This window comes from Polyodon spathula, chromosome 9 (assembly GCF_017654505.1).
Source record: "Polyodon spathula isolate WHYD16114869_AA chromosome 9, ASM1765450v1, whole genome shotgun sequence".
In the NCBI taxonomy this organism is placed as follows: domain Eukaryota; kingdom Metazoa; phylum Chordata; class Actinopteri; order Acipenseriformes; family Polyodontidae; genus Polyodon; species Polyodon spathula.
Genome location: NC_054542.1, coordinates 23920482 through 23947929, shown reverse-complemented (window position 1 = coordinate 23947929; position 27448 = coordinate 23920482). Strand labels below are relative to the sequence as shown.

The 27448-nt window shown below is 41.3% G+C and overlaps 2 protein-coding genes across 2 annotated transcripts in view; one reads left to right on the top strand and one right to left on the bottom strand.

The window, feature by feature from the left end:
* Window positions 1–363: 363 nt before the first annotated feature.
* On the top strand, window positions 364–10402 carry nit2 (nitrilase family, member 2). The gene is made up of 10 exons (XM_041258927.1): window positions 364–482; window positions 2046–2164; window positions 2692–2812; window positions 3419–3507; window positions 3977–4070; window positions 4321–4395; window positions 4876–4954; window positions 5258–5356; window positions 8659–8714; window positions 8856–10402. Exons 1-10 carry the CDS (start codon window positions 452–454, stop codon window positions 8948–8950), a joined length of 858 nt encoding a protein of 285 aa, XP_041114861.1. The 5' UTR covers window positions 364–451; the 3' UTR covers window positions 8951–10402.
* Window positions 10403–11199: 797 nt separating this feature from the next.
* Window positions 11200–27448, bottom strand: part of LOC121320527 (ICOS ligand-like) — a 40088-nt gene continuing 23839 nt past the window's right edge. Inside the window, exon 6 of the mRNA XM_041258925.1 lies at window positions 11200–11314. Within this exon, the coding sequence (XP_041114859.1) occupies window positions 11277–11314 (38 nt within the window). The 3' untranslated portion in view covers window positions 11200–11276. The remainder of the gene's footprint in view (window positions 11315–27448) is intronic.

Sequence of the window (27448 nt, the reverse complement as noted above, 5' to 3'; positions counted from 1 at the left end):
TGATAGTTGATCATTTTTAAACGATCTATATTTACATGACTGGATTACCTACCAATAGAGTAAGTTTGACGTAACATTATGTTTGTTTAAAAAACTGATTTATGTATTTAATATAGCGCCGACAAGGCTGTTCATGGCTTCATTTCAGTTTTGAACACTAAGACTACGCGAAAATCTGATTCAAGCACGCAGCGGAAAGTAATATCTGCCAGAAAGTGTCCTGAGGGCACAGATGATTCTAAAACATAACCCAGTACCTAACCATTAAACCCTTTCTAGTGGCTATTTGTGCTGCCATAGGGCACACACGGAAGGCGTAACGTGGTCTGAGGGTTTAGGGACGGTGAACGTCCGCTCCCAGAAGTCTTTGCTGGTTGACGTCTGCCTCCTGTTTTTTCTGGAGGCTACCAAATTCAGATGACAGCCTAGGTTGAATCTATCTAGAACTGATATGTCTGCAATAGCAAGAGCGATGACAACAAGTAAGTAATCTGCATTTGTGTTCTAGAGCGGGACAAATTGCATGTGGAGAAATAGCTGATTTTCAGCTGTACATTTTCTGACAGCATTTGGAGACTGTCGGTGTTGTAAAGAACGGTGCATTGCATTTTAATACATTTCAGAAGTTTAGGTTTAATAAAGTTATTACATTTACTGTATATCGAAATATTACAGACTCGGGTACATTTGTGGAATTATATGCCTGAAAAGTCTCTGATAACATTGGAAAATATTTTGATTTAGTGTAGCAAATTCTTTCAAGGTCCGAATTTAACACATACACGAAAGAAAGAAAGAAGTCAAACTCACAAAAACGTCTTTTTGTTTAGTAACGTACAAACTAAGTAAAAACTAGCCATGTATTGTTAGGGAACATTATATCATTCTATCAATCGTATGGTACAGATATTTGTGAATATATCTAGCTGGACAATCCTACAGTACGGTAGCATTGGCTGTACTTCCCTATTTTAGAGAATTAGTATACAGATAGAATACACCAAAGGAAATTCTATGTGGTGACATTACAGACTGCATCTGCAGTTGGTTCAGACCTGAGAAGCCTGTGTAGCCTCGCCATAACTTTGATAAAAACACGTTTCATTATAATCTATCAAGGATCCCTAATGTAAGGGTAACTGGTTTTGAACTGGTTGTTGCGTTATACAAATGAAAATGAAAAGTAGGGCTAATGCATTAGATACAGGGTTGACCTTTGGATCAGTCCCTGGTTAATGATCCCCTCTCACCAGATTTTGTGTGTGTTTTTATTGCGAAGCAGTTCCTCTCTTCCTTGCTCTGTTTTTTCCTTGTTAACAATAACATAGATCGGCATAAACAGCAAACGCATGTAGTTTCCTGTTTCTTCATATGGAGCAAGAAAGCAAATACTGTAAATGGAGGTTCTCTGTCAAGTACATGGAGGAATAAACCAACAAACTAAATAGCAGCCTCAGATATCATTTTTATTTATTTTGTTATATTTATACTACTATTTTTGGTGTCTTCAACAATCCTGAGTGATCCTGGATTATTAAATTATTCCTAGTGCTGTGACTGAACAGGTTTACATTCTGTTCAAACCATGCGACAATGTAACACTGTCAGTCCCACCTATGTCTGTCTATATAAAAGGAGAATAGGTGCGGCTGGAAGATTTGAACTGTTACAGTTAAATAACTTTAATGAATTGATGGAGTCCCGGCACTTAGGATTCTCCAGACAAGTTCAAAGCCATGTAAAAGCAGATTTAGCGACAATTCATTATAACTCTATATTCTAGAAACAGAAACCAGACTCACTCACTATTGTAAGCGCCATAAAATAGTGAAGGAAATGCAGAAATAAAATACAAAGTGATACTTCAGCGGAACCATTTACTACCGTTCAGTTGTGCCTAAATCCCCATATTTAATAAACACTGTGTATTAACTTTGCAGTGGCCCCCATTAACATCCAGGCAGTCCTTAATACTTGTTACTACCCTCTGTGTCGGGCCTTGCTGCTTAATTTGAGCACAGCCTCAGTCTTGATTTCCGTTTCAGAGTTCCGGCTAGCGCTTGTGCAGCTTCTGGTGTCTCCGGTGAAGTCGGAGAACCTGAGCAGAGTGAGCAGGCTGATCAAAGACGCAGCAGGGCAGGGGGCAAAGATTGTGGTGCTGCCCGTGAGTATCACTGTGTACCTTCACTTGTTTAAGGACTGCTGGGTATAGGTCTGTGAAAAATACCACAGACCAGTTACCTAATGCACTTATGGGGTTACAGCTAAGCTCATGTCTGTTTTTGTTTTATTACAAGTTGATTTGACCAACCTACTGTATACCCAGCAGGGATAAGACACAGCTGGATTTTATAGAACATCTTACAGCACAATGGAATCCCCCATTGATTCTGTCAACCACTTATTCTTAGGGGTAATCCCAGAATAACCACAGGTAAGTGTTTGACATAGATCAGAGTGTTCAGGGCTGTACTACGCTCCAATTTAATTCAGCTGTGGCTTATCCAGGAACATAGACTGATTGAGTTAACATGCAAGGAAATGACCCATTCTCTTCAGACTAGGTACAGTGTATGCTAATTGTTATGAACAGTCAAGATGCACCAAATTTCGATTTGTCGAGTTAAAGTGTGATGATTGTGTGTGTAGAGTAGTGTATTTTGCATTAAAAGAAATATTTCTCATGCACAGGAATGCTTCAACTCTCCATATGGCACAAACTTCTTCCGTGAGTATGCAGAACAAATCCCTGGGGAATCCTCACAGGTGCTGTCGGAAGTGGCAAAGGAATGTGGGGTTTATCTCATTGGAGGTGAGTTACCTAGTGAGGACACCAGGATCAGTCTTGCTTCATTAGAATCTCATCTCTCTCTCTAGTGTTACTTTGAGTTAGGACATTTTTTGTAAAGCCTCCGTGTTAACGTTCCTCCTTCCAGCAAAATAGCTTTTGGCTTTCAGTGAATACAATTTCAGGTAACTGAAGGTCAGTATATGATCTCTCCCCAAAGTTAAAGAAATATCAAAACAGACATGACTGTGTTGAAAAGGGTATTGCAGGGATACCTGCAGGGCAGAAGACAGCATGATAAGTAGCAAGTTTGTACGAACAAGAGGAGGCTATACGGCCCATCAGTGCACGTCCTGTTCCTAGTATCTGGTTTGTACTGAACCCACCTGTATTTAGATTCAGTGGAGCAAATAGGAACTGGAAAGCATAAGCATAGTGTATACACTGTACTGTATAAAGTTAATAACATGAATGACAAATGAAAGTGTGTGCGTGTGTGTATGGGCAAGGAGGGAGCGGCGGGATTCCAGTTGTAGTTCTGTGTTTTATGATTGTCTTGTTGGTTTAATATTTTTTTTTTGTTCTATAATAATGAGTTTCACCGTGTCTCCATGACTGCTCGAATCTCAGGCTCCATCCCAGAGGACGATGGGGGGAAGCTGTACAATACCTGCGCGGTGTTCGGGCCTGATGGTAACCTGCTGCTGAAGCACAGGAAGGTGTGGCGCTTTCCAAATGCAACTACAATACAAGGCTGTACTTCATACTTTACTGTCATTGCTGTTATAAACCACAAAAGGGGGAAGTACTTGCATTGCAAAAGCGGTCTTATTTTTGACGTTTTGTTGGTCATATTTCTTTTAGTGTTGACAAAACGTTTTGTTGCAGTCTCTGTATGGTTTTGTTCAGCAGCTCAACTAGAATTTTTTCTCCCATTTATGAACTAAACCAGAACCACCTGGTTTACAAACCAGTTTCAAAGTCTCGTGAAATACTCTTCACAAGGCAAGTGTTGAAGAAACGAATTGAATATTTCATCAAGTTTCTGAAATCAAAATGAAGGGGATATTGTTTTGTGAACTCCTCAGACGTGCAATATTGATTTGGTTGCTTGAAAAGTTACCGGAAGAGATTGTTTGAAAATTGCCTTGTGTTTCATGAGCATGATCTCCTATCCCTTCTGAACAGATCCACTTGTTTGACATAGATGTTCCTGGGAAGATCCGCTTCCAGGAGTCGGAAACACTCAGCCCTGGCAGCACCTTCTCCACCTTTGATACGCGTAAGAGACTGACACCGATCTTGCTCCTGAGGACACCAGTGCTGGGATAAAAACACACTTTCATACAGTATATTACAGTTTACATTTGCATTCTTTAGTTTTTAGTTTATTTTTTATCTAGTTTTATACAGGATGTGTGTGTTTAGTGGAATAATAATAATAATAATAATAATAATAATAATAATAATAATAATAATAATAATAATAATAATAATAATAATAATAATAATAATGATTTGTTGTGTTTCAGCTTTCTGTAAGATTGGAGTTGGGATCTGCTATGATATCCGGTTTGCTGAGCTGGCTCAGATCTACACCAAGAAAGGTGAGATGAACTAACACACAAGTGTGTAAGTGTGTGTGAGATATATATATATATATATATATATATATATATCTCTATATATATATATATATATATATATTAGCTCCCTAGTAGCACCTTCGACATCTATTTTTGTTACAACCCTAGTGTGTTTTTTGATCATCCTAGATTAGTAGCACACATGTTGTTGAAAAAAGACTTTCAGTTGTTGCCAACTTAACCATAGCTATTTTAAAAACATACAAAAATGAATTTGCACATCTGAAAACATTAATTATAATCTTATAACAACATCGTGTGTAGTGGGGCCCCACTAACTGCCTCAGCTTAGGTCATACACTCCGTTTAGTAGGGATATTTCTCTTCTGTGCTTAGGATTGTCAGTTGCTGGGTAGTCCAGGGGCCGTCAACTGGACAACGGGCCCCAGCCACGGGAGCGCTGCAGAGGGGGCGGATATTGGTTTCGTCATTCTGTCTCAGGATGTCAGTTGCTGGTGTATCCAGGGGCCTTCAACATGACAACGGGACCAGCCCACTGGGAGCTGCTGCAGAGGGGGAGGTTAGTCAAAGAAAAGAAAAATACAACAACTGATTTGATGAGCATTGAGACCAGACTCCCCTTTCAGTGCCTACAGAAGGGTGTTTTCCTGCTGGGCTGGGTTGAATCAAATTAGGAAAGGGAAGTTTGCAGTGTTTGCCTATACCAACTCTCACAGTACTGCATATTGCAGTGTAAATAGGGTTTAAAAAGCTGCCTTCAGTAGTTAACCAGACACATGGACTCTTGTTTGCTCAATAACAGATGTACAAGCACTAACCTCATTACATAATAATAATAATAATTGATATTTCCTCTCTGCAGAGCTGTTGATAACCAGGTGTATGTTGCCACGGCTTCGCCAGCAAGGGATGACAAGGCCTCCTACACAGCCTGGGGCCACAGCAGTGTAGTCAGCCCATGGTAAGTGTTCTGATTTAGAGCTTATTGTTTATTTTATAGTACATGGATTTAGTGCTTTCTTCTTTAAAGTCAGTTACCTCAGTAGGCATTCATTCACCTTGATGGAATGGCTGATTGCTGGAAGGGTTTTTTTGACGGCTTTCTTGATATAGTTCACACTAGACACAAGCATGTGAGCTAGTGTATGTTTTATTTGTAATGTCCATTTACAGATTTAATCCATCACAGTCCACTCTTGGAGGTATAAGTATTGCAGTTAGGCTCTGGGGGTGTTTTACATTAATGAATAATATATTATTGTGTGCCTTATAAATGAAAATACAAGTGGCCCAGTATTCTCCTGCGAGCATATTGCCCATACCATCTTCAATACAGAGTGGGCAGTTGGTCACCATTATTTTATTTTGTTTGTCATTTATATTTTATTAAGTTTGTTAATAACAATAACAGGATTTTCATCTCCTACAATTACATAAAATTCATAAATACCAAAATTACAACTGTATAATTCATTAGCCATACAGCCAAGCATTAATAAATAAATAAAATACATGCAGTGATCTGTAGTCTATCAATAATAAATAAGCAGTTACTTCATGCCAGAGATGGGAAATGTATCCAGATAGAAAGTGTTAGGGCTTTTAATGCCTTATTTCGCCATAATAAGTCAGTGTCCTTCCTTTTATATAGTTTAGAAAGAGTAGATTTGATATGATTATATACAAATGAATTACTTATATTTTACTTTGAGCGCTCTTAGAGAGAGAAATAATTTATCAAATAAGTGTCACTAATTGCATTTATGCCAGCATTAATCCACAAATCATCATTGAGACATTTTTTCTTAAGTTAAAATGGGGTTATTCCATGTACTTGAGGATAGATAAACTGATCTCATATCACTGAGTTCAAACACTGCTTTCTTTAGAATATGATTTGGAAATTTACAACATATGTATTTCTGTAAAGATGGTGGGGGGCCATGAAAACAAATTTCTTTGAGGTGAAAGGGTTTAGCAGCTTGTTGTAAAATATCAAACCATAATGGGGATTTAGAATCGGAAACTGAAAAACATCTTTTGAGAGTTAAGCTGATAGGCTAAATAGTAGCAATATTGGCAACTTTAGACCATCCCTACTGTATAAACTTTGTATAGAATTAATTTATATATTTAAAGATGGACATAGTTACAGGGATAGGAAGCATAGCCAGCACAAGGTACTTCGTTTCCACAAACCTGGACCGTGCTGACATTGTTCTGTCACTGTTATGAAAGCGTGCCACATTGTTTCCATGATTTTTGTAAAAACCCATACCGTGCCCTGGGTTGTGGGCACCATGCTGTGCCTGATACTGGCACGGCACGGTAGCTGCCCAAAGCCAGGGGGAAATGTGCAAGAATATGTAACGAAACGGAAAAACTGTCGGTAAACAAAGAACTCTGGGAGGATTTTAAAATTAAAAAGTTGACAAAAGTATCTCGTTAGCCTACCGGAATAGAAATAAATGTTTCCCAGTGCTGTGAAGCATTGTGGCAATTCACAAGGGTTATACTGAAATGGAAGAGAGAGAGAGAGGGAAAGATTTTACAGATTTGCAGCAGCTGAAAACCAGCTATTAAGTGTAGATGTGCTTGTTTAATAATAGCAGAAAAGTTTGCTATCACGACTGCTGCCTTTTGTGTAAATAGTTTATTGATATTTTTATTCTGCTTTCGGTCATTTTCATTTTGTGTTCATGAAGTTCAATAATTCATACATTTTTTGTAGATAAGATCAGTAATTTAATTAAATTAAAGCAAAACATTATTGTCAAAGAGTGTTTATGCAAAACCAATGTGAATTTACAATATAACTGTAACTTTAATATTGTTCTGAGTGATAATGTAAATTTTCTATGGCGGGCTTTATGTTGTCTTTTACGATTTTTTGTTTCGTATAAGTTGTTTTTAATATAACAAACCATCGCTTAAAGAAAAGAAACAAAAAAAAACATTCAACATGTCCACCATGATGCATCTTCAATAACAGATGAATAAATAAATAGATAACTGTAAGGTAGACATTGACGGTAGGTATGTACTAAGTAAAATATTCATATTGAACTACTGTAGATTTATAAAAGTAAATTTCATTATTAAAAGATCATATAATTAGTCAGTTTTCCTCAAATAAATAAACAAATAAATAAATAAGCTAAATAAATAGATAACAATAAGATGAACCATTTTATATACATATAAACGCGATGGTATATCTTAAATACCGTGTCAGTTGCAGGTGTTATCTTCCATTTTAAAGCATTCCCATCTTCAAATTACAAGGTTCTAACACATTTTTCCAGAATGTTCAAGTCAATTTGGTGTAATGTAAGCTAGCTATTCATTGCTCCATTTCTTGCGTATCCTGGTCCTTCAGAATAACGTTAAAGTTTACACATGAGATAGTCTTTCACTTCTTCAAATGTTTTCAGTTGAACAGTGCTCTTTCTCTGTCAATTTCAGTGTTGTGGGATATAGCAGACCATATCGAACTCCTTTTTCTTTTAGGAATGTCCTTGCTAGTGTAAGTTTGGAGCATTTCATCTGAAGCTCAGTCGAATAATCCTGAAAAACAGAAATTCTGTGTCCCTTGTAGGTAGAATCTGGGTTGCTTCTTGCTAGGTTCAGTATTTGTTGTTGGCCTGGAAAACGCAAAAGCCTGACAACAATTGAGCGCGGTCTTCCTCCATCTCTAGGTTTAGGCCCGAGTGCTCTGTGCGCTCTTTCAATTTCAACAGGTCTTCCAGTTTCCACTTCATCCTTCCCGTACAAGTCTCAAATTAGATTCTTCACAAATTCAGAACAGTTATTTCCCTCAGCTGATTCAGGAACACTGATTATGCGCAGATTATTCCTCCTGTTTCTATTTTCTAGGTCTTGTAGTTTCACATTTGTCTTTTGTAGCTCCATTTGTAAATTGTGAAAGAAAAATTCCATTGATATTATTTTATCTTTGAGTTTCAGCTGCAGCAGTTCATTTTTCGACAGCAGCAACCCGTTCATGAAATTTTTGTCGACTCTCGAACGTTCCTGAGCATATCTTTGATGCAAGCTAACTCATGCATTACGCTTGAATATTCTGAGGAGAGAGATCCGGCTCCATCTTGTGTCAGAGTCGGAGAATAGGATTTTAAATGAAATATGAAAGACTCTTAAAGGGAGCTCCTTTGTTTTGCAACCACTCACTCCCGACCCATCACATGACCTCCTTTTATTTAGTTTTTTTTTAAAATGACCTCATTGTGTTCCCATTCGTTTCAGGGGGGATGTGGTTGCGAAAGCTGACTCAGAGGAGACCATTGTGTATGCAGATATTGGTGAGTAGCTGGGAAAGTCTCCTTATCTTCACATTAATTAATGTACACTTTTCTTTCTGGCGGGATGTTATGGTTAAAATGAATGTGTTTCAGCAACAGTTGACTATAGGTTAAGACCCTGTCCTTCACCTCTTGTTCCAGACCTGCAGTATCTCACGGAGGTTCGCCAGCAGATTCCTATCCACACTCAGAAGCGTCATGATCTCTACAGTGTCAGCGCTGTGCAAGAGTGCTAGCTCTGGGCAGTTCCTGAAAAGTTTGCTTTATATTCATGGCTCGCAATTTGGACAAAGTTAAAGAAGTTTTATAAAGTGTCAGAGGAATTCCACTCCTCAGATTTTCAGCGCCCGTATGCACCAGTGCAGTGGGATTAGTTTTTAACTGGTGATGGGTGAGGCTGTGGTAATGATGGTCATTACGTTTTTATGGCCAATCAATCCCCTGTTAAACCTAGGTGTTGCTGCATGTACTTCTCAGTCAGTTCTAAAGCAGCTAGATTATTCATTTTTGGCTGACCTAACTAATGGTGCTCTCACATGTATGGGTGATCTGGCACATAGAGTTTAGCCAATCAGAGGAGCTCTTAAACAGCAGCATGTTACTATATGGGTATCTCCAGTATGTACCTGATACGTTTTTGAACCAGCAACAGATTACCAGGTGTATTTACTTGCATACATAAATAAATAAATCAATAAATCAATAAATAAAACTACTTATAGGAGAAAATACACTAAATAATTAGTGCTGCAATATGACTTCGCCCTCCAAATGTGCAGATTAGAAAACCTCACAAAGGGGGTTGCTAATGGGCGTATTTCTGGTACATATTGCATATGTAGTTTGATTTTTGTGTTTAACTTTACTTTTAGCTTCCCTGGGGGCTTCAAAGGGATTGTCATAGCGGAAGGTTTGTACACATGAAGTAAAATGGAAATGTTAAAAGATCAGTGGCACTGAGATGGTTAATGTTTGCTTCACCTATAATGGAACTTTATTGAGAGAATCGTAGAATACATCTGTATACCAACTATAGACACCATGTCGACACTTATGGTCTGTAATGTATCATTGTGCCAACCAATGTGTCTAGAGTTTTAAGACACATTGAATAAGTTCAACATAGTCTTTACTCAGTTGTTTCAACAGAGTGGTTTTATTGCAAAGAGTAGTCTTCACAGCATTACAGTACAATGAAACAAAGTACTGGGGAACTCTCCAACAGCACTGAGAATTACAAAGGGCCTTTTGCCAGCTCAACCTATTACCATCAGCATTAGCATTACAGTTGGAATAGAGAGAATTATAAATTGAGGAGGTTCATTTTAGTGGCTTAGCTGTCCTTATGATTTTTTGTACATACATAAAGTTAGTGTGGTCTGGTTAATGAGTTTCCTTAAGATAAAATGCCTTATCTGAAGATATCTAAATAAATGAGAATTTGGCAAGTTAAATTGTTCTTCAGTAGTTTCAAATGAAAAAAAAAGTATCTTTGTTAAATAATGTCAATAATTGTGTGAGGCCTCTGCCGTGCCAGTCCCCAATACTGGATCTTGAAGGGATGGTAGGAAATCTGGGTTATTTGCTATAGGGGCTAATAAAGAGAGATGTTCCTTCATCCTAAAAAATGTTTTAATATTATGCCATGTAAGTAACGTATTCCAGATAATAAAATTACTTTCAAGCTCTGGCATGTTTTTCTTGCAGTTAACAAAATGGAATATATCTAAGTGCCAATGAACCACAGCCGCCTGACTGTATCCAACCAGTTGGAGTCAGGATCTTCCCTAACCCATTCACAGATGTATCTGAGCTGTGTAGCCCTGTGTTAAAATTTAATACTGTGTACAGCCAGACCTCCTTTATTGGTGGGAAGCTGAAGTTTGCCTATCCTCAGTCTTACTTTTTTTACCATGCCAAATAAAGCGATTAAACATTTTATTTAAGTCTAAAAACAATTTATTGAAAATTGCATTAGGTAACATTCGTAATGGATATAAAAGTCTTGGTAAAATATTAATTTTTAAAATATTGATACAGCCTAACCATGATACAGGTAGCCCCAGGTACATAAATCCCTTGGACCAGAGAAAGGGAAAAAGATACAGGTGGAGAGGGTGTCCCTAGAACTCCAATTGGCATAGCTTTGGATTTTAAGTACACTGAACAAAAATATAAACACAACATGCAACAATTTAATTTTAGTTAAAATTCATATATGGAAAACGGTCAACTGAAATAAATTCATCAGGCCCTAATATATGGATTTCCCATGACTGGGAATACAGATATGCATCTGTTGGTCACAGACACCTTAAAAAAAAAAAAAAGGTAGGGGCGTGGATTAGAAAACCAGTCAGTATCTGGTGTGACCACCATTTGCCTCATGCAGCGCGACACATCTCCTTCGCATAGAGTTGATCAGGCTGTTGATTGTGGCCTGTGGAATGTTGTCCCGCTCCTCTTCAATGGCTGTGCGAAGTTGCTGGATATTCGCGGGAACTGGAACACGTCAATCCAGAGCATTTTACAAATTTTCCGTGGGTAGGTTATGGAATAAACTTATGAAGTAGAAACAGCAGTGTAGGTGGCTTCAGGTCCTAAAAAACAAAACAAAAATAGGTTAAACTTTGCAAACATTTCTAGAACGTTGTATTATGTTGCTAATAAACCTAATTACAATGTATATTTTTCAGCGACTGATCCCACTACTCTCCAATTTAGACACTATGGGCAGCATATTCAGAAGGTTGTAAATGATAAGTCCAGTGTTAATCAATAAATCGGTGTGTAGCATTGATTTTGGCATTTTCAAGCAGTAGTTATGCCTATTTTGTTAATAAATAATCGTCCAAATGTGATTTCCAAAATTATGTTGATTTACAAAATAATGTTAACTTTTTTTTTGTGATCAAATTTTTTTATTTTTTTTATTACAAAATACAAAATACATTCTACACTAAACCTTCCCCGATGATGGCAACCCCCCGTCTAATAATAATATTTTAGTTGAACAAGGACTCCTACCAAGAACAACAGATAGGCTTGAGGAAACCTGCTTCCAAAACACAACCACATCAGAACATTCCCAGACCATACGCAAAAATGTACCAACGGTACCATGGGGACAGAGCATGCAGAGGGGAGTAGGGGCCAGTTTCATACACCATTGTTTGCGAGGGGTTAGATATGTTCTATGAAGAAAGTTAAAATGAATCAGCTGATGGTTAGGATTCTTAGATGTTGTCCTTAAATTATTCCACACTGTGACCCAAGATATTTCCTATCCCAGATAGTGTTAATCCCCAAAGGCTTGTATGATGCCTGGAGAAGGAGAGTATAAAGTGTGGTGACCAAAACCTTTGTTTTTCCCCTCTTATCTAGGATAGTGTGTAATGAGTGTGATGGCACAATAGTTGGAAGACTTTGGTACATCGTATTGTAGCTGTAAATCTTGGAATGCACAGATAATTATCTCTACAAATATCTGAGAGTATGTATTTCCCTATCCCTCCATTGTGGAAAGGAAAAGGGGCGTCCACCTGACAGAAGTGTATAATTATGAAAAATAGGAGTGAGTGAGTGTGCTTCTCATCTGTGCGCCACACAGAAATAAGAACAGAGATTGCCAAAACGCAATTTACAGTGATGAGAGGAACAGAAGAGTAAACCAAATCTCGACGTCTATGTGGAAATACCAGTTTTTCCTCTATTGGTCACCAGGAAACAAGAACATTGGATTCCAGCCAAGACGTAATAGGGCGAAGTACTAATGACCAAAAATAATATTTAAAATTTGGCAATGATAGACCTCCTGTGCATTTCTCATGTTGAAGAGTAGAAAGTTTAAAGCAGGAACGCTTCCCTTTCCATACGAATTTAGCAATCATACTATGCAATCTGTCCCAATATTTAGTAGTGGTGGAATAGGGGGATCATAGAGCTAAAGTTGTTGACTCGTGGAAGTATATTCATTTTTACTATTGTAGTGAATTGGGAATGTGAGCCCACCTACTTAAGGTGGCCTCTATCTGTCTGAAAATGTTATTTTTTGTCAGGAGGAGTATAATAAATCCCTTGATTGCATCCCACATATATGGGCCACGGTTAAAACCGATAAACTCATCCAATTTAACTTGTAGTGTTACAAGAAAAGACTAATTTTTCAGTAATGTTGTACTGAAGCGCCATCATGTGGCTCGAGTGGGGGTGTGTGACAAAGTGCCCGCCCCGTGTATATTAGCTGTTATGTGTTGCGTGTGGTGTGTTTAAATGGTGGTGTATAGACATTGGTACATGGGATATAAACGGGTCTGTGTAACACGAGTGTTTAAAATGCATATGTGTATTTAGGCACGAGGATTGAACAGCAATTCACGTGCAAGTAAAATGTAATAATATGTGAGCACAGGGAACTGCACTTTATTTATTCACGTGCAGTTGTACCGAGACTCCAATTGAATGATTGATTACCAGTCGAGTCTCGGTACAGCTGCATAAAAGCAGCATGTTTTCACATACGTGGGGTTGTGTGTTCGGGAGTGGAGAACGGGGGAGAGAGAGAGAGAAGCGTAATTATAAATCTCAATTGTTTTGTGTAGCATTCGTCCACTCTGTGTTTTGTCAGTGTCTATTCATTTTGGTTGTCTATTTATTTTGGCCTCATGTGCCGTGTGCTGTTTTTGTTACAAACCTTTTATTTTCTGTCTGTTTCATTATTAAACTGCGCAACAGCGCCTTCACCATTCCAAAGCCTGTGTTCTGAGTCAGTTCCTGTTTCTGGTCTGTCGTCACCCACTGCCGCCGTCTTTGTGACAGGGTGTCAGCCAACACTAATCTAGAAGTGACACTTGATTGATCAGATAACATAACTAGATGCATATCAATACTGTGCACCTCGGGGAAAAAAGACTCTCCGATACAAAAATAGAATCAATCCTGGAAAAAGACTTATGTCTGGCCGAAAAGAAAGTAAATTATTCAGCAGACGGGTTAAATATGCGAAACAAGTCTATAAGCCCTAAATCAAAAATAATCTCTGCAGAGTGAGACAGGCTGCCTTTTGTGTTCTGCTTTAATCCAGACTCGATCAGTCGATGGCAGAGTTAATCACAGCATTCATATCAACGCCGACAACAAGGCTATAATCTTGCATATCCAACAATATAGTAGTTAGCGAACTGCCAAAGTCTGGGTTTAAATTGTTGGGGCATATACAGATACAAATGCAATCTTTTTGCCACATACAGTAGTCTTTAAAAATGCCACTCTGCCATCTTAAGTACCATGTGATTCCAGCACAGTGATTGGTAAACTGCGTTTTAGTAATATCAGTGCCCCCTTAGACCTGGAGTCAGCACAGCTAGAAGCAGCCACGTAATAATATTTATTAGCAAACTTGTCAACATCACCTTCTCTCAAATGTGATTCTTGAATAAAGACAACATCCACATTTTCTGCGCAGAAAATCGAGACAGGCAGATTGCTTTTGCAGGGAGTTTAAACCATGTGTATTCCAGGATAATACTGTGATATCAGTCATAGGAATCGAAAACTAATACACTAGTCGGATGCAAATAAGCGGAGTACATAACTAGCAGTGTAATCGTCACAAAATAGTAAAATAGTGTGAGCTTTACAAAAATGTAAAAAAAAAAAAATGCAAAAAACACTTGATTAGAGTCCTTTTCCCTCCCCAGGTTGCCATGGCCCAGGAATAAATCGAACAGAAGTAAGAAGAATAACAATTCAATCAATGCGGCCAATGTGAAATCGGACAGTGAAAGCCTTAAACTAACACCCCCCCCCCACCCCTTGAAATAAAGAGAAGACTAAAGAAATATTAATTTGAAAACAGAACAAAACACCCACATCTTAAACACACATGTTCCCAGATTATAACATATCAGCCAAGTAGATATGTACTAATGTTCCAAAATACAGAAAACTATGTGTTTAGTAGTTCAGTCCAGGTGCAATGCAAAGAAGTATAAAACAGCAGAACAGCATTGTTTTACATAAGTGTGCATAGGAATTCGTCTGCGCAAGCCTACTGTCATTGTAATCTAAATCAGTTGCTACTTTTGACATACTCAAAGGAAGACGGTCCGAAGCAGCACATCATTCCACCAGCTCTTCGGTTGACAGAGCAGAAAATCGGTTAGGTGAGCGTTGGGGTAAAGTAGTGCTGTTCAACGTCTCAAGAAAGTCCTGCACCTCCTCTGGAGCATGGCACAGGATGGACCGGGATCCGTGCAGAATCTTACATATTGCCAGGCACAAAACGAAGGCCTGGATACTGCGAGAACGGAGAAGAGAGAGGGACGGCGAGAAGGCACGTCTTTTCCGAGCCGTGAGAGCACTGTAGTCACGGTAGAATCGGATTATTTGATCCGTGAAACGAGGAAGATCCTTCCTGGAAGCTTGGAGAATGAGCTGCCTGTCAGTGTACCTGAGCAAGATAAAAATGCTGGTGTGGGGTTTGTCGCTCGGAAAGGATTTATTCAGAGGAAGGTGGTGTGCCTGCATCACCTTGATGTTTCTGCCTTCAAGAGACGGGAGCCACTGCGGAATCATCTTCATTAAAAAGCGGACAGGGTTGTCACCTTCAGCGCCCTCCTTTAAGCCTACAATGCGAAGCCACCTTGTCCTCGAAGTTATCGAGTCTTGTTGTGAGCTTGGCGATCCCTTTCATACTGCTATCAGTAGCTGCATTAACTGAGGATAGATTGGATTTAACCATGGACATCTCCTGCATGACAGCTGAAATTTCAGTGGTCATCATACTGCTGAACTCCTCCTTCAGTGCTTCCAATTTAAGGTCGAGTTTCTCCACAAAAGCGGAAAGTTGTTGAGTGAGCTCCTCCTTGAACATCCCAAATGTGGCGGACATGTCGGGAGCAGTAGCAGGTTTTGGAGCTTTGTGGGGTGACAAAAGCAGCTCAGCAGACCGCTTTTTCTGAGAATCCGACATTCCTGGGAGCATCAGAAATCAAACAACCAACGAAAAGGTGGGTGAAATCAAACTTCAGTAATAAAAAATAAACGAAGAGGGCAAGATGAGACAGAGAGTTGACTCTAAGCTGCCATCTCTGTCAGAGGGCCATGTGATCTTTCATAATGTTAACTCTTAATGAGCAGTGCTTCTTGTGACTTTCTTTTGTTTGCGTGGGAATTTAGCAAATCTGTGTTAATTGTCATAATTTATCAGGCGTTATTTTGCACTTGGAAAAGGGATTAGGTAGTCATTCCGTGGAGATAATGTTCTCTTTTGCTTCTCACAATCAGGTAGATAAGGTAGGTATAACTAAGCTCTAGTCGTGTGATTGTATCTTAAAAGAGCTCTCACTTTGAGTTTTCTGCTAATTCCATGGCATTTTCCTGGAAGTCGGCTTGTCAGGAAGTCTACTTCTTTATTTCAATAGCCTACATTGCTTGTCGATTGTAGGCTGCTTTCTAACCAAAAAGCATCTGCTATTTTGTGTATTTTCCCCTGCTTTTGCAGCTAAAAAAAACTAAACAAAAAACTAGTCATCCAGGTAATTCAACACCCGGATCCCTTGCAGCCGGGAGGTAGGATGGCACCCACGCACTGTGAAAATGTATGGGGGGCTAAGGAGAGGCTGGTGGACTAAAAAAATAACGAGAAAATGCTTCCTCCACCGGGCCCCGGCGCTGCCGCACCTGCTGTCGAGTCGACGCCACTCAGTGTGTGTGGCTGTGATGAGTCAAAGGGGTTTCGGTCTGCAATTCAGCCTCCCAACAGCAGAAGGCATCAAACCAACTCGGGACTTCCCTTACCAAGGTCTTGTGACCATGACAAAAGTCATCTTTTTGAGGGGCGGCACCTTGGTGAGGGGCGGAAGTACGAGTATGTAAATTCCAGCCACTGGAGTCAAGTGAAATTAAGGATACCTGTCAGTTTGGGATTGGTGATCCACTGACTACCGGGGCGGAGTTTGCATACTAAAGGGAACGTGCTACTGTGTTCAGGGTTAGTCCTAAGGAATAGAGGCGGGGGAAAAAAGGCTGGAGGGAAGTACGTGGGAGTTTTGGACTGTGTCACGAACGGAGGCCTTACTAACTTGGCTCTTTTCTGTTTTTATTCCTTTTTGTTTTATTTTTGGATTTAAGCAGAGCGCAAAGAGGACTAAGAGGCTTCCGTTCCTTTATTTTTGATTACTCCAGCACTCCCTCCCTCACATCCTTCTTTATTATTTTTCTTTTTTTTTTTCCGTGTAATATTAAATAAAATTTTAATTTTTACACGTAAATCACTGTCTGGAAAATCCATTTTTACTCACACGCCTCACACGTGGTGTCATTGTGGGAGATGGATCCAGCTACAGTTTTGGCGATGTTTAGGGAGCAGGAGGAGAAGCGAAAGGAGAGGGAAGCACGGCTCCAGGAACAGCTCGCCCAGTTCTTTGGTCAGCTGGTAGAGAAAATCTCGACTCCAGTGGCGGAAACAGCGGTTGCCCGGATGTTTTCTTCACAACCAAAGCTACAGAAGATGACTCCGGAAGATGATCCTGAGGCGTTCTTGGTCACCTTTGAGAGAGTGGCAGAAGCAGCAGGGTGGCCCAAGGAACACTGGGCCATGAAATTGGCACCCTGTTTGACAGGACAAGCGCAAGCAGCGTATAGAGCCTTGATGGCCTCGGAGGCCGCGGATTATATAAAAGTAAAAGAAGCCATTCTCTCACGCCTCGGGATCACGGAAGAAACATACCGGCGCCGTTTCCGGGAATACCAGCTGTCCAAGGGGGTGCGGCCCCGGGTTGCGGGACAGTATCTCCTGGATCAGTGCACCCGGTGGCTGCAACCGGAAGAACACACACCCCAAGAACTGGTGCAGAAGATCGCTATAGAGCAGTTCACCTCCATACTACCACCAGGAAATCGGGAGTGGGTTAAAAGGAATCAACCTACCACTCTCGAGAAGGCCATCATCCTGGCGGAGGCTTATGAGGATGTGAATGAAGGCGCCGCCTCTGACCCCACTCCTGCGCCTAAACTAACCAGGACCAGCCCATCAGTGAAGCCCAGAGGAGGTAACCAGACCTTCAGACCATGGAGGTCGAGGTTAGCCCCATCTTGGGCGAGACAAAAACCCCCTAACCTGTCGGTCACCAACTCACAGGACAAGCAAACTCCGTTGGTGCCTTCTACCCCAGTTTGTTACCAATGCAATGAGCCCGGACATATAGCCAGGGATTGTCCGATGATGGAGGTAGACCTGGCAAGAAGATCCTGGTCGGCAGTATCAGGTAGGAACACTGGGGAATGTTGGAAGGGCCCTTATCAATTAAGAGTACAGGTCGGGGATAAGAGTACTAATGCATTTGCAGACTCTGGGTGTGCACAAACATTGATTCGACAAGCTCTTTTGGAGGGGGTAACCTGGGAGCCACAGGGTAAAGTGGCTATCTCATGTATCCATGGAGGAACTCGGGTTTATCCCACCACTAAAGTTAGACTTATTGTAGGTGATTATTCAGCTTGCGTTAAAGTGGCTGTAGCGCAATGTTTACCATACCCTGTTCTCCTGGGAAGAGACTGGCCATTTTTTGATCGTATTTTAGGTCGGGAAATGGTCTTAGTTTCTACCAGGGGACAATCTAAGCAACGGGTGAAAACAATTGGCGAGATATTCCCGTTACAATCCGACCTGTTTAACCCTAAAATCCGCCCGAGAAAAACAAACAAAGAGAGAGCTCAGGGTGGAAAAATATGAGGGAACTCTGAGACGACAAGGGGAGGGGTCTGACTCAAAGGTAAACCAATCTTGTAAATGGCAGGGTAAAGGAGTAGGTGTTCAGTGTGACCGGGGCTGCGAGGTTACTGATGTGGAAGGTCATGTAATAAAAGACACTCCTCTCTGTGTACCTAACCATTGGGACCGAGATATTGACCTGGGCTATGAACAACAAAATGATCCCACATTACAGTATGCTTGGAAACAGGTTAGATATGTTGAGGGGAAGGATATGCAGGAAGGACAACCAGTGGTATTTCCACATTTTTCTGTATCTGGGCACTTATTATATAGAATAACCCGGGCTCCCGGGGCGGGACAGCTCGTAAAACAGTTATTGGTTCCTAGGCCTTTTCAGTCAGAAGTCATGAGATTAGCGCATGACATTCCATTTGCAGGTCATTTGGGAACTGAAAAGACTCAGGAACGAATTCTGGCCCGTTTTTTTTGGCCAGGGGTTTATGGTCTTGTGAGGAAGTATGTATCTGAGTGTCCGGAATGTCAATTAGCTGCCCCTAAGTTAGTTCGCCCCGCACCTCTGGTCTCACTGACAATTATTGGAGTACCGTTTGAGAGGATTGGTGTAGATTTAGTAGGCCCTCTGGAGGGAGCAGAGTCAGGATATTGGTATATTTTGGTAGTAGTGGACTACGCAACACGATATCCAGAAGCTGTTCCCTTACACTCTATGAGTGCAGAAGTGGTAGCAAATGAATTGGTTAAAATATTTTCTAGGGTGGGAATCCCGAAAGAAATTCTCACTGATCAGGGCACTAATTTTATGTCTGGCTGTATTCAGCAATTATACAAATTATTGAAAATCCGTTCAATTCGAACCTCAGTTTTTCATCCTCAAACGGATGGGCTTGTTGAACGATTTAATCAGACTTTAAAAAGTATGTTGCGCCGCTTTGTAGATCAGGAGAAACGTAATTGGGCTAAACTGCTTCCCTACTTGCTCTTTGCAGTTCGTGAGGTACCACAATCCTCAACGGGGTTCTCTTAGACTTTAGAAAATATAGTGAAATATGTATTACAGCTACGCGATCGCTTAGAATTAGTCGGTCGATTGGCACATGACAATCTCAAAGTGGCACAGCAGAAGCAGCAGCAAAGCTACAATAAAAATGCAAGAATTAGGAACTTTCGACCTGGAGACAAAGTGTTGTTGTTGCTTCCCTCATCGGAATCTAAATTGTTTGCTAAATGGCAGGGTCCCTTTGAGGTCATTCGAGCAATTGGAAAAGTTAATTATGAGATCCGACAGCCTGGGCGTCAGAAGGAAAATCAAATTTATCATGTTAATCTCCTCAAACCGTGGAAAGAACGGGAGGTCCATTTTATATCTCCCGAACAGGAGGGAGAGGACTATGGACCCTCAATTGAGCCAGTATCAGCAGCTGGGGTTCCGATGGGGGAACAATTAACTCCTGATCAACGCAAAGAGGTAAGCAATTTAATCAAAATGTTTGGTGATGTGTTTTCTAACGTGCCCGGAAGAACGCATTTGATCGAACATGCTATTATCACTCCGCCAGGTCTGAGAGTTAGACAGAGACCGTATCGCATTCCAGAAAGTCGGAGAGATTCTGTCCGGAGGGAGGTGGAGTGTATGTTGAAACTTGGGATAATTGAACCTTCCCGAAGTGAGTGGTGTAGCCCAATTGTACCAATAGACAAACCAGATGGGTCACTACGGTTATGTATAGACTTTAGGAGGGTGAATGCTATCTCTAAGTTTGATGCATATCCCATGCCTCGGGTAGATGAACTCTTAGACAGGCTGGGGCGAGCTCGGCTTATTTCAACTCTGGATCTGACGAAAGGATATTGGCAAATTCCATTAACGAAAGCCTCTCGTGAGAAAACGGCATTTTCAACCCCAGATGGTCTTTTTCAATTTTGTACTATGCCGTTCGGACTTCATGGAGCTCCCGCAACTTTCCAGAGACTGATGGACAGGGTATTACAACCTCATCGAGAGTATGCAGCTGCATATATCGATGATGTAGTCATATACAGTTCTTCCTGGAAAGAACATTTGAGTAGATTAAAAGCCGTCCTACAGTCTCTGAGGAGGGCGGGGCTCACAGCGAACATGGCAAAGTGCGCTATTGGAAAAGAAGAAACAAAATATTTAGGTTTCATAATGGGTAAGGGTAGAGTGAAACCGTTGGTTTCAAAAGTCCAGGCTTTGTTGGATTCACCGGTACCTACCACGAAAACCCAGGTGAGATCACTGTTAGGGTTGGCTGGTTATTACCGCCGCTTTATTCCACACTTTTCCACTATAGCCGCCCCTCTCACTGATCTCACTAAAAAGAACGCTCCAAATAAAATTAAGTGGAGTGCAGAGTGTCAGACAGCCTTTGAATCTATTAAAACTAATTTGAGTCAGGCCCCAGCATTAGTAAGCCCGGATTTCAGCCGAGAGTTCATCCTTCAGACCGATGCATCACAGACTGGTCTGGGGGCGGTTCTGTCCCAGGAAAAAAATGGTATAGAACACCCGATATATTAGTCGGAAGTTACTGCCGAGAGAACAAAGGTACTCTGTGGTAGAGAAAGAATGCCTGGCAGTAAAATGGGCGGTGGAGTCCTTAAAATACTATCTTCTGGGACGACCCTTTGTACTCATCACAGATCACGCTTCTTTAAAGTGGTTAGACACGATGAAGGATTCAAACGCTAGGATTACGCGGTGGTACCTGGCGCTCCAACCCTTCGCCTTTCAAATAAGGCATCGTGTAGGTAAGTTACATCAAAACGCTGATTTTTTTTCCCTGGAGGAAGGGGAAAAGGAGGGGTTAGAGGTTTCCGAGTGTTCCTTCGGCTCCACTCTGAGGAGTGGGATATGTGATGAGTCAAAGGGGTTTCGGTCTGCAATTCAGCCTCCCAACAGTAGAAGGCATCAAACCAACTCGGGACTTCCCTTACCAAGGTCTTGTGACCATGACAAAAGTCATCTTTTTGAGGGGCGGCACCTTGGTGAGGGGCGGAAGTACGAGTATGTAAATTCCAGCCACTGGAGTCAAGTGAAATTAAGGATACCTGTTAGTTTGGGATTGGTGATCCACTGACTACCGGGGCGGAGTTTGCATACTAAAGGGAACGTGCTACTGTGTTCGGGGTTGGTCCTAAGGAATAGAGCGGGGAAAAAAAGGCTGGAGGGAAGTACGTGGGAGTTTTGGACTGTGTCACGAACGGAGGCCTTACTAACTTGGCTCTTTTCTGTTTTTATTCCTTTTTGTTTTATTTTTGGATTTAAGCAGAGCGCAAAGAGGACTAAGAGGCTTCCGTTCCTTTATTTCTGATTACTCCAGCACTCCCTCCCTCACATCCTTCTTTATTATTTTTCTTTTTTTTCCGTGTAATATTAAATAAAATTTTAATTTTTACACGTAAATCACTGTCTGGAAAATCCATTTTTACTCACACGCCTCACAGTGGCCTAAAAAAAAACTTTTTAATTTTTCAAAATTACAGATGCTCTTTCATTATTGTCCATATAGTACATTAGTTGTGTCTGAAAAGTTGATTGTTTAAAAAAACACATACACACTCACTGCAGAGCTGAAGGGTAGGGTATACTTTTTTTTTTAAACAAAAAACATTTGATCTCTCTTCTTTCTGTCTCTCTTTTTTCTTGTATACCGTCTGAAGGCTGTGCTCCACTCCACTGTAAGCTACGTGCTGCTCTGGTAGTGTGACTGCACACGGTCCAGACTAGTCCAGCCCAGCAACCTCGGTGCTTACGCCCCGGTGCTTGTGCCTTCAGTGCCATTGGTGTCTCGGTGCCTCTGTGCTTCGGTGCCTTCGTTGCATATGCACTCCCTGCATCATAGCCCTCGGTGCTTCAGTGCCTCAGAGCCTCTGCGTTCCAGAGCCGTGGCTTCTTCAGCCAGCTCAGCTGAGCCCTCTGCAGCATTGGGAGCCTCATCCTCCCCCATCCTCCTCCAACTGCCTTCCAGCCTGTCACAGTGTATCCCCTGTGCACAGGCTTCAGCCCACCAAGCCCACAGCCACTCACTATCTCCCTTGAGCAGTAAGACAGCAAGGCACAGTAGGCAGGCAAAAGACATCTGTGACCTAAAGAACCAGTGGCCCAGACCTCTCACCTGCACAAGGACATAAGGATGGGAGTGATCCACAGCCATCAGGTGGTGACAACAGACACATCCAACAGGGGTTGGGGTGCGGTTTGAGCAGGCAGAGGAGTCCACAGATCCTGGACATCCCTGCACATAAATACGCTGGAATTGCGAGCAGTTCATCTCACTTTCCAGCATTTCTTCCCAATGCTCCAGAGGAAACATATTCTTGTCCGCACGGACAATGTCAGTAGTAGCATACGTCAACCGTCAAGGAGGACTTCGGTCCCCGGGGTTGCACCGCATAGCCTTTCAACTACTGTCCTGGGCAAAGAGGTACTTGCTATCCCTCTGGGCTGTTCATCTCCTGGGAATGGTGAATTGGGCAGTGGACCTCCTCTCCAGGGAGGGTCCTCACCCGTCAGAAAGGTGACTCCACCCTCAGGTGGTAGAGCACATTTGGGAAGGTTCAGGAGGGCCCGAGTCAATCTCTTTGCCACTGCACACGAGTGGCCCAGAGCGCTCTTAAACGTATTATCACCAATACCGTTGGCTCCTGGCCTTCCTAGAGAAGGTTCGGAGAGAGGGGATGATAGTTCTCCTAGTGGCCCCCAGATGGCCCAGGAGAATCTGATTTGCAAATCTTTGCCATCTGTTGCAAGGCCAGCCTTGGGAGATCCCGTTCTCCTCAGGTCAGACAAGAGGCACCCTCTGGCATCCAGAACCGGGTAGACTCCAACTGTGGGTCTGGCCCCTGCACGGGACCGGCTTCTGGCTTAGGGCTCTCAGAAAGTGCATTGCAAAATGCTAGGGCCTCCTCCACGAGTGCATTGTATGCCTGTAAGTGGAGATATTTTCAACATTGGTGTATGACCACAGTTCACGATCCCGCCATGTCCCTGGGCGCTCATATTCTGGCAATCCGTTTTCTAAACGGTGCTCGGCGCCTACATCCTCCTAGAAAGGACGCCCTCCCCGAGTGGCGTCTGGGTGTGGTATTGGAAGCTATCGCTAAGGCCCCGTTTGAGCCTACACATTCCATAGAGCTGAAGTGTCTCTCTATGAAGACAGCCTTTCTATTAGCTATCGCCTCCGCTAAGTGGGTCAGTGAGCTACAGGCTCTGTCAGTGCACAGCTCCTGTACACGGGTTTGGGATAATGGAAACAGGGTGTCGTTGCGCACAAACCCTGCTTTCCTCCCTGTTGTGGTTATGGCTTTCCACTTGAATCAATCAGTGGAACTTGAGGCTTTCCATTCCCCTCCTTTTTCTTCGGAGGGGCATCAGAGATTGAATTTCCTCTGCCCGGTTCGGGCATTGAGATGTTATGTGGACAGGACGAGACCACTGCGTCAGTCTGACCAGCTCTTTGTCTGTCATGGTGAAAGGACCCTGGGTCAAGAACTCTCAAAGCAGCAACTGTCCAACTAGATTGTGGACACAGTTTCGAGTGCCTATGCTAAGGCCGGCCTACCCCCACCTGGGAGGGTGGCCATGCACTCTACTAGAGGAGATATACATAGATTGGTTACGGTATTTTATTTTTAACCAAAAAAAAAAAAAAAATTACAAAATGCTTATTAAAAGAGTTGTATAAAGTAAGCTGTGGTAAAATATCCCCCCAAAAGAGGGTAAATAAGTGTTTAATTTTTATTTATTTAGTTTTTTTTTTTTTTAATCTGTGCCGTCCGATTTTTACCAGATATGCCAGATAATCGTAAACCAATTGAATGTGTTCTAAATAAATGTACATTCTGCATGACAAAATGCACAATTTTTTATTTTATACACAATATAGATATTCCCATTATTTTTTATTTCCATTTGGCCCCTCCCTGCATGCTAGTACTTTCCACAACAGTGAAAATGCTTCCATTCATTTTTATTGATCTCATTAACACGCATTTTGATTAATGAGTTCCCCTTATCGTTGAGACAGGAAGTGATGTAGGTGACTGTGGCAAAGTGGCTTGCAGTGCTCAAACAACAACAAACAACAGAGCTCACACTCCAAACAGTTCTTTATTTTTGTGTTGAATGGTTTGGCACCGTTAAATAATAATGCTGGCAATTACATAGCAATGTGTAATTGCACAGCGAAACACTACAGGGTACAGGCACGGCTCTGTGTCCTTTCTCGCGGCGCTCCCATGCTGGTGTTGAATACACAGTTATAGTGACTGGTGCTGGTGCTGAATACACAGTTATAGTGACTGGTGCTGGTGCTGAATACACAGTTATAGTGACTGGTGCTGGTGCTGAATACAGTTATAGTGACTGGTGCTGGTGGTGAATACAGTTAAAGTGACTGGTGCTGGTGTCGAATTCACAGTTATAGTGACTGGTGTTGGTGTTTCTAATCCGAGTTTGATGCTGGCTTAACATCGACAGCTCCCGGGTGCTAGCACTGTTAATACATTAAACAAACTCGCATAAAACACTCAGATCGCTCGGCCACATCCAGATATACTTTAAGTCACGCCCCCTTTGGAAGTCTCCTCCAATCCATGACTGACACATCGCCTACCGCAGTAAGGCAAGGACTTCTAGTATTGTGGCTTGACCTCTTTTTGGATGGCCAACTTCCGACTTACCCTGGAATGAACTGTTAAACCATCCAGTCCGGGCCACACTGTTCCCGTTATACCCTGCCTGATTCATTCGCTCTCTGTCACAATGACCTGCGACAATTAAGCTTTTTAACGAGAAATGCGTTCATTAACGACCTCATCAACATAATTGCAAAGCATTACTCAAGGACCTGAAGTGCCTTCCATAATCCGAAAGGGGTGAGGTGTGGGAGACAGTTGGTACAGTTTTGTCTGTAATCGCGAAGCAGCCTGTACACGAACCACAGAACGTGAGCTGCCGAAGAAGATGCATCTACTTCTAATAACATCTGACTCCGATGATGACTATGACAACACTTCAATCAGCACTGCTATGGATCGTTACAAAAGCTGAACCCAGTATAAGCATAGAAGAATGCCAATTGAAGTGGTGGTCAATGCATGCTGGTGCCTTGTCTAAACTGACTCGATAATACTTGGTAACACCGGCAACCCTGAGAAAGGCTTCTCTCATTCTAAGGCAATGTTGGACAGAAGAAAAGAGCACCATTATTACCTGAAAACGTCAATAGGCTGGTCTGCCTTAGCAACTGGCTCGGTAGGAAGACAGCTGCTTGAACAGATTGCCTATAAGGTTGTTTTTTTTTGTATTTTATTTATTAAAATATTGCAGAAAAGCCAAAACTTCCAACAAATTAAGCAACTTAACACATTTTGAATATAACAATTCAGCTTGGGCTCTTTAATTTTGTATTTCAAAAATATATCTAGCTTTGATTTTCACTGCAAGTGAAGGAACATGTTTAAAAATGTACTGTACAATTTTAAGTTAAGCTTATGCAAACTGAAGTTCCAATAAAAGGGGTTTACAAACTCATTAATAAACAAATATGGATTGACCTGATTGCTTTGTCTTTTTGAAACAAATCTTAACTTGAGACAGTGTTGCTGTTTATCTTTGAATATTCTGAAATTAACAGTTTTATTCTAGTTGTTTTAAAAATGTGATTAATCACACGATTAAATTCTTTAATTATGAGATTAATCGCAATTACTTTAAATCGTGAAAGCCCTAGTTTTATCATAAAAGGAAAGTTTACAGGTTAATGCACATATTCACTATGTAATTATCTATTACCTATATTGTAGTGCTGTGCTTAAATTAGTTGCACATACAACTGCAATAGCCTGTAGGTTTACAGTGCCAGAATTATTGCCGTTTACTGGTGACCACGTGCACACGGTATAACTGCATTTTCTATTATAAACATCTCAACATGTATGTTAACCTTGTCTTTTTTGTATACGTTAGTCATTATAACAGCATAATCTTGTATCAGGGTCACACAGAAAAGCAAACTAACAAAACCCTGAGTAGTCATAGGCAATAGAAAACATGTGCAAAGAAAAAATAATTCAAAAACTGGGGTAAAGAAATGCAAAGCTATTTACATGACACTTAAATCATTTTAAATCACATGATAACGAGAGGCCAGGCATGCAAAACTTAAATGAATTACTCATAAGGAAATGAAAGACCTGTAGAAAAGTGATGATACAAAACACTTAACTTACGCATTGGGCCCATGCTGTTTTATTAACTTTGGTAGGGAAGAAGTACCGCACAATCTAAAGCCCAGCATACACGACAAAGCATGTTTCCAGACAAAATGTTTCCTTGTGTATGCTGGATGTTTCCATGTTTCCTGAAACAAGGAAACATGTTTCCCAGAGTAGACCAGGGTTCTACTTGGAGAAACATTTTCAGGAAACATTTTGCCTTTAGCCAATCAGGAGAGACTCTGTGAGCATGAGTCATCGATCAGGTGACCATGCAAGATGGTGACTTCTATAGAAGATGACACGGTTTGGAATCCTGCTACAATCAATCATTTTATCGATATGTATGCTGATGCATTGTAGTGTAATTTTGGCATATTCATGGTCCTCAGCAGCTCCTCAAAAGTGTCTGGATCCATTCGAACAAAACTGTGATAACTTAAGCGCAGCTCATTTAAAAGATTATGGTCTGCTCCTCTTCTCACAATTCAGGATCCACTCCCTTGTCCAGTCAACCATGTTCCTGTGCTTTCCCCTTTTACAAAGCTTTAGTTCAGCACCACTCAGTTCAATAATGCTGTCCTCCATTTTTGGAGTGTGCAGAAGGAATTATCACATGCTGCTTGCAAAAGTTTGACAAAAAAAAAAACAAAAAAAAAAAAAAAAAAAAAACATACAAACATGTTTCTTGAAACATGTTTCTACATGCATGCTGGGCTTAAACTTACATAAATTTGGTAGGGCTAGGAATAAACTC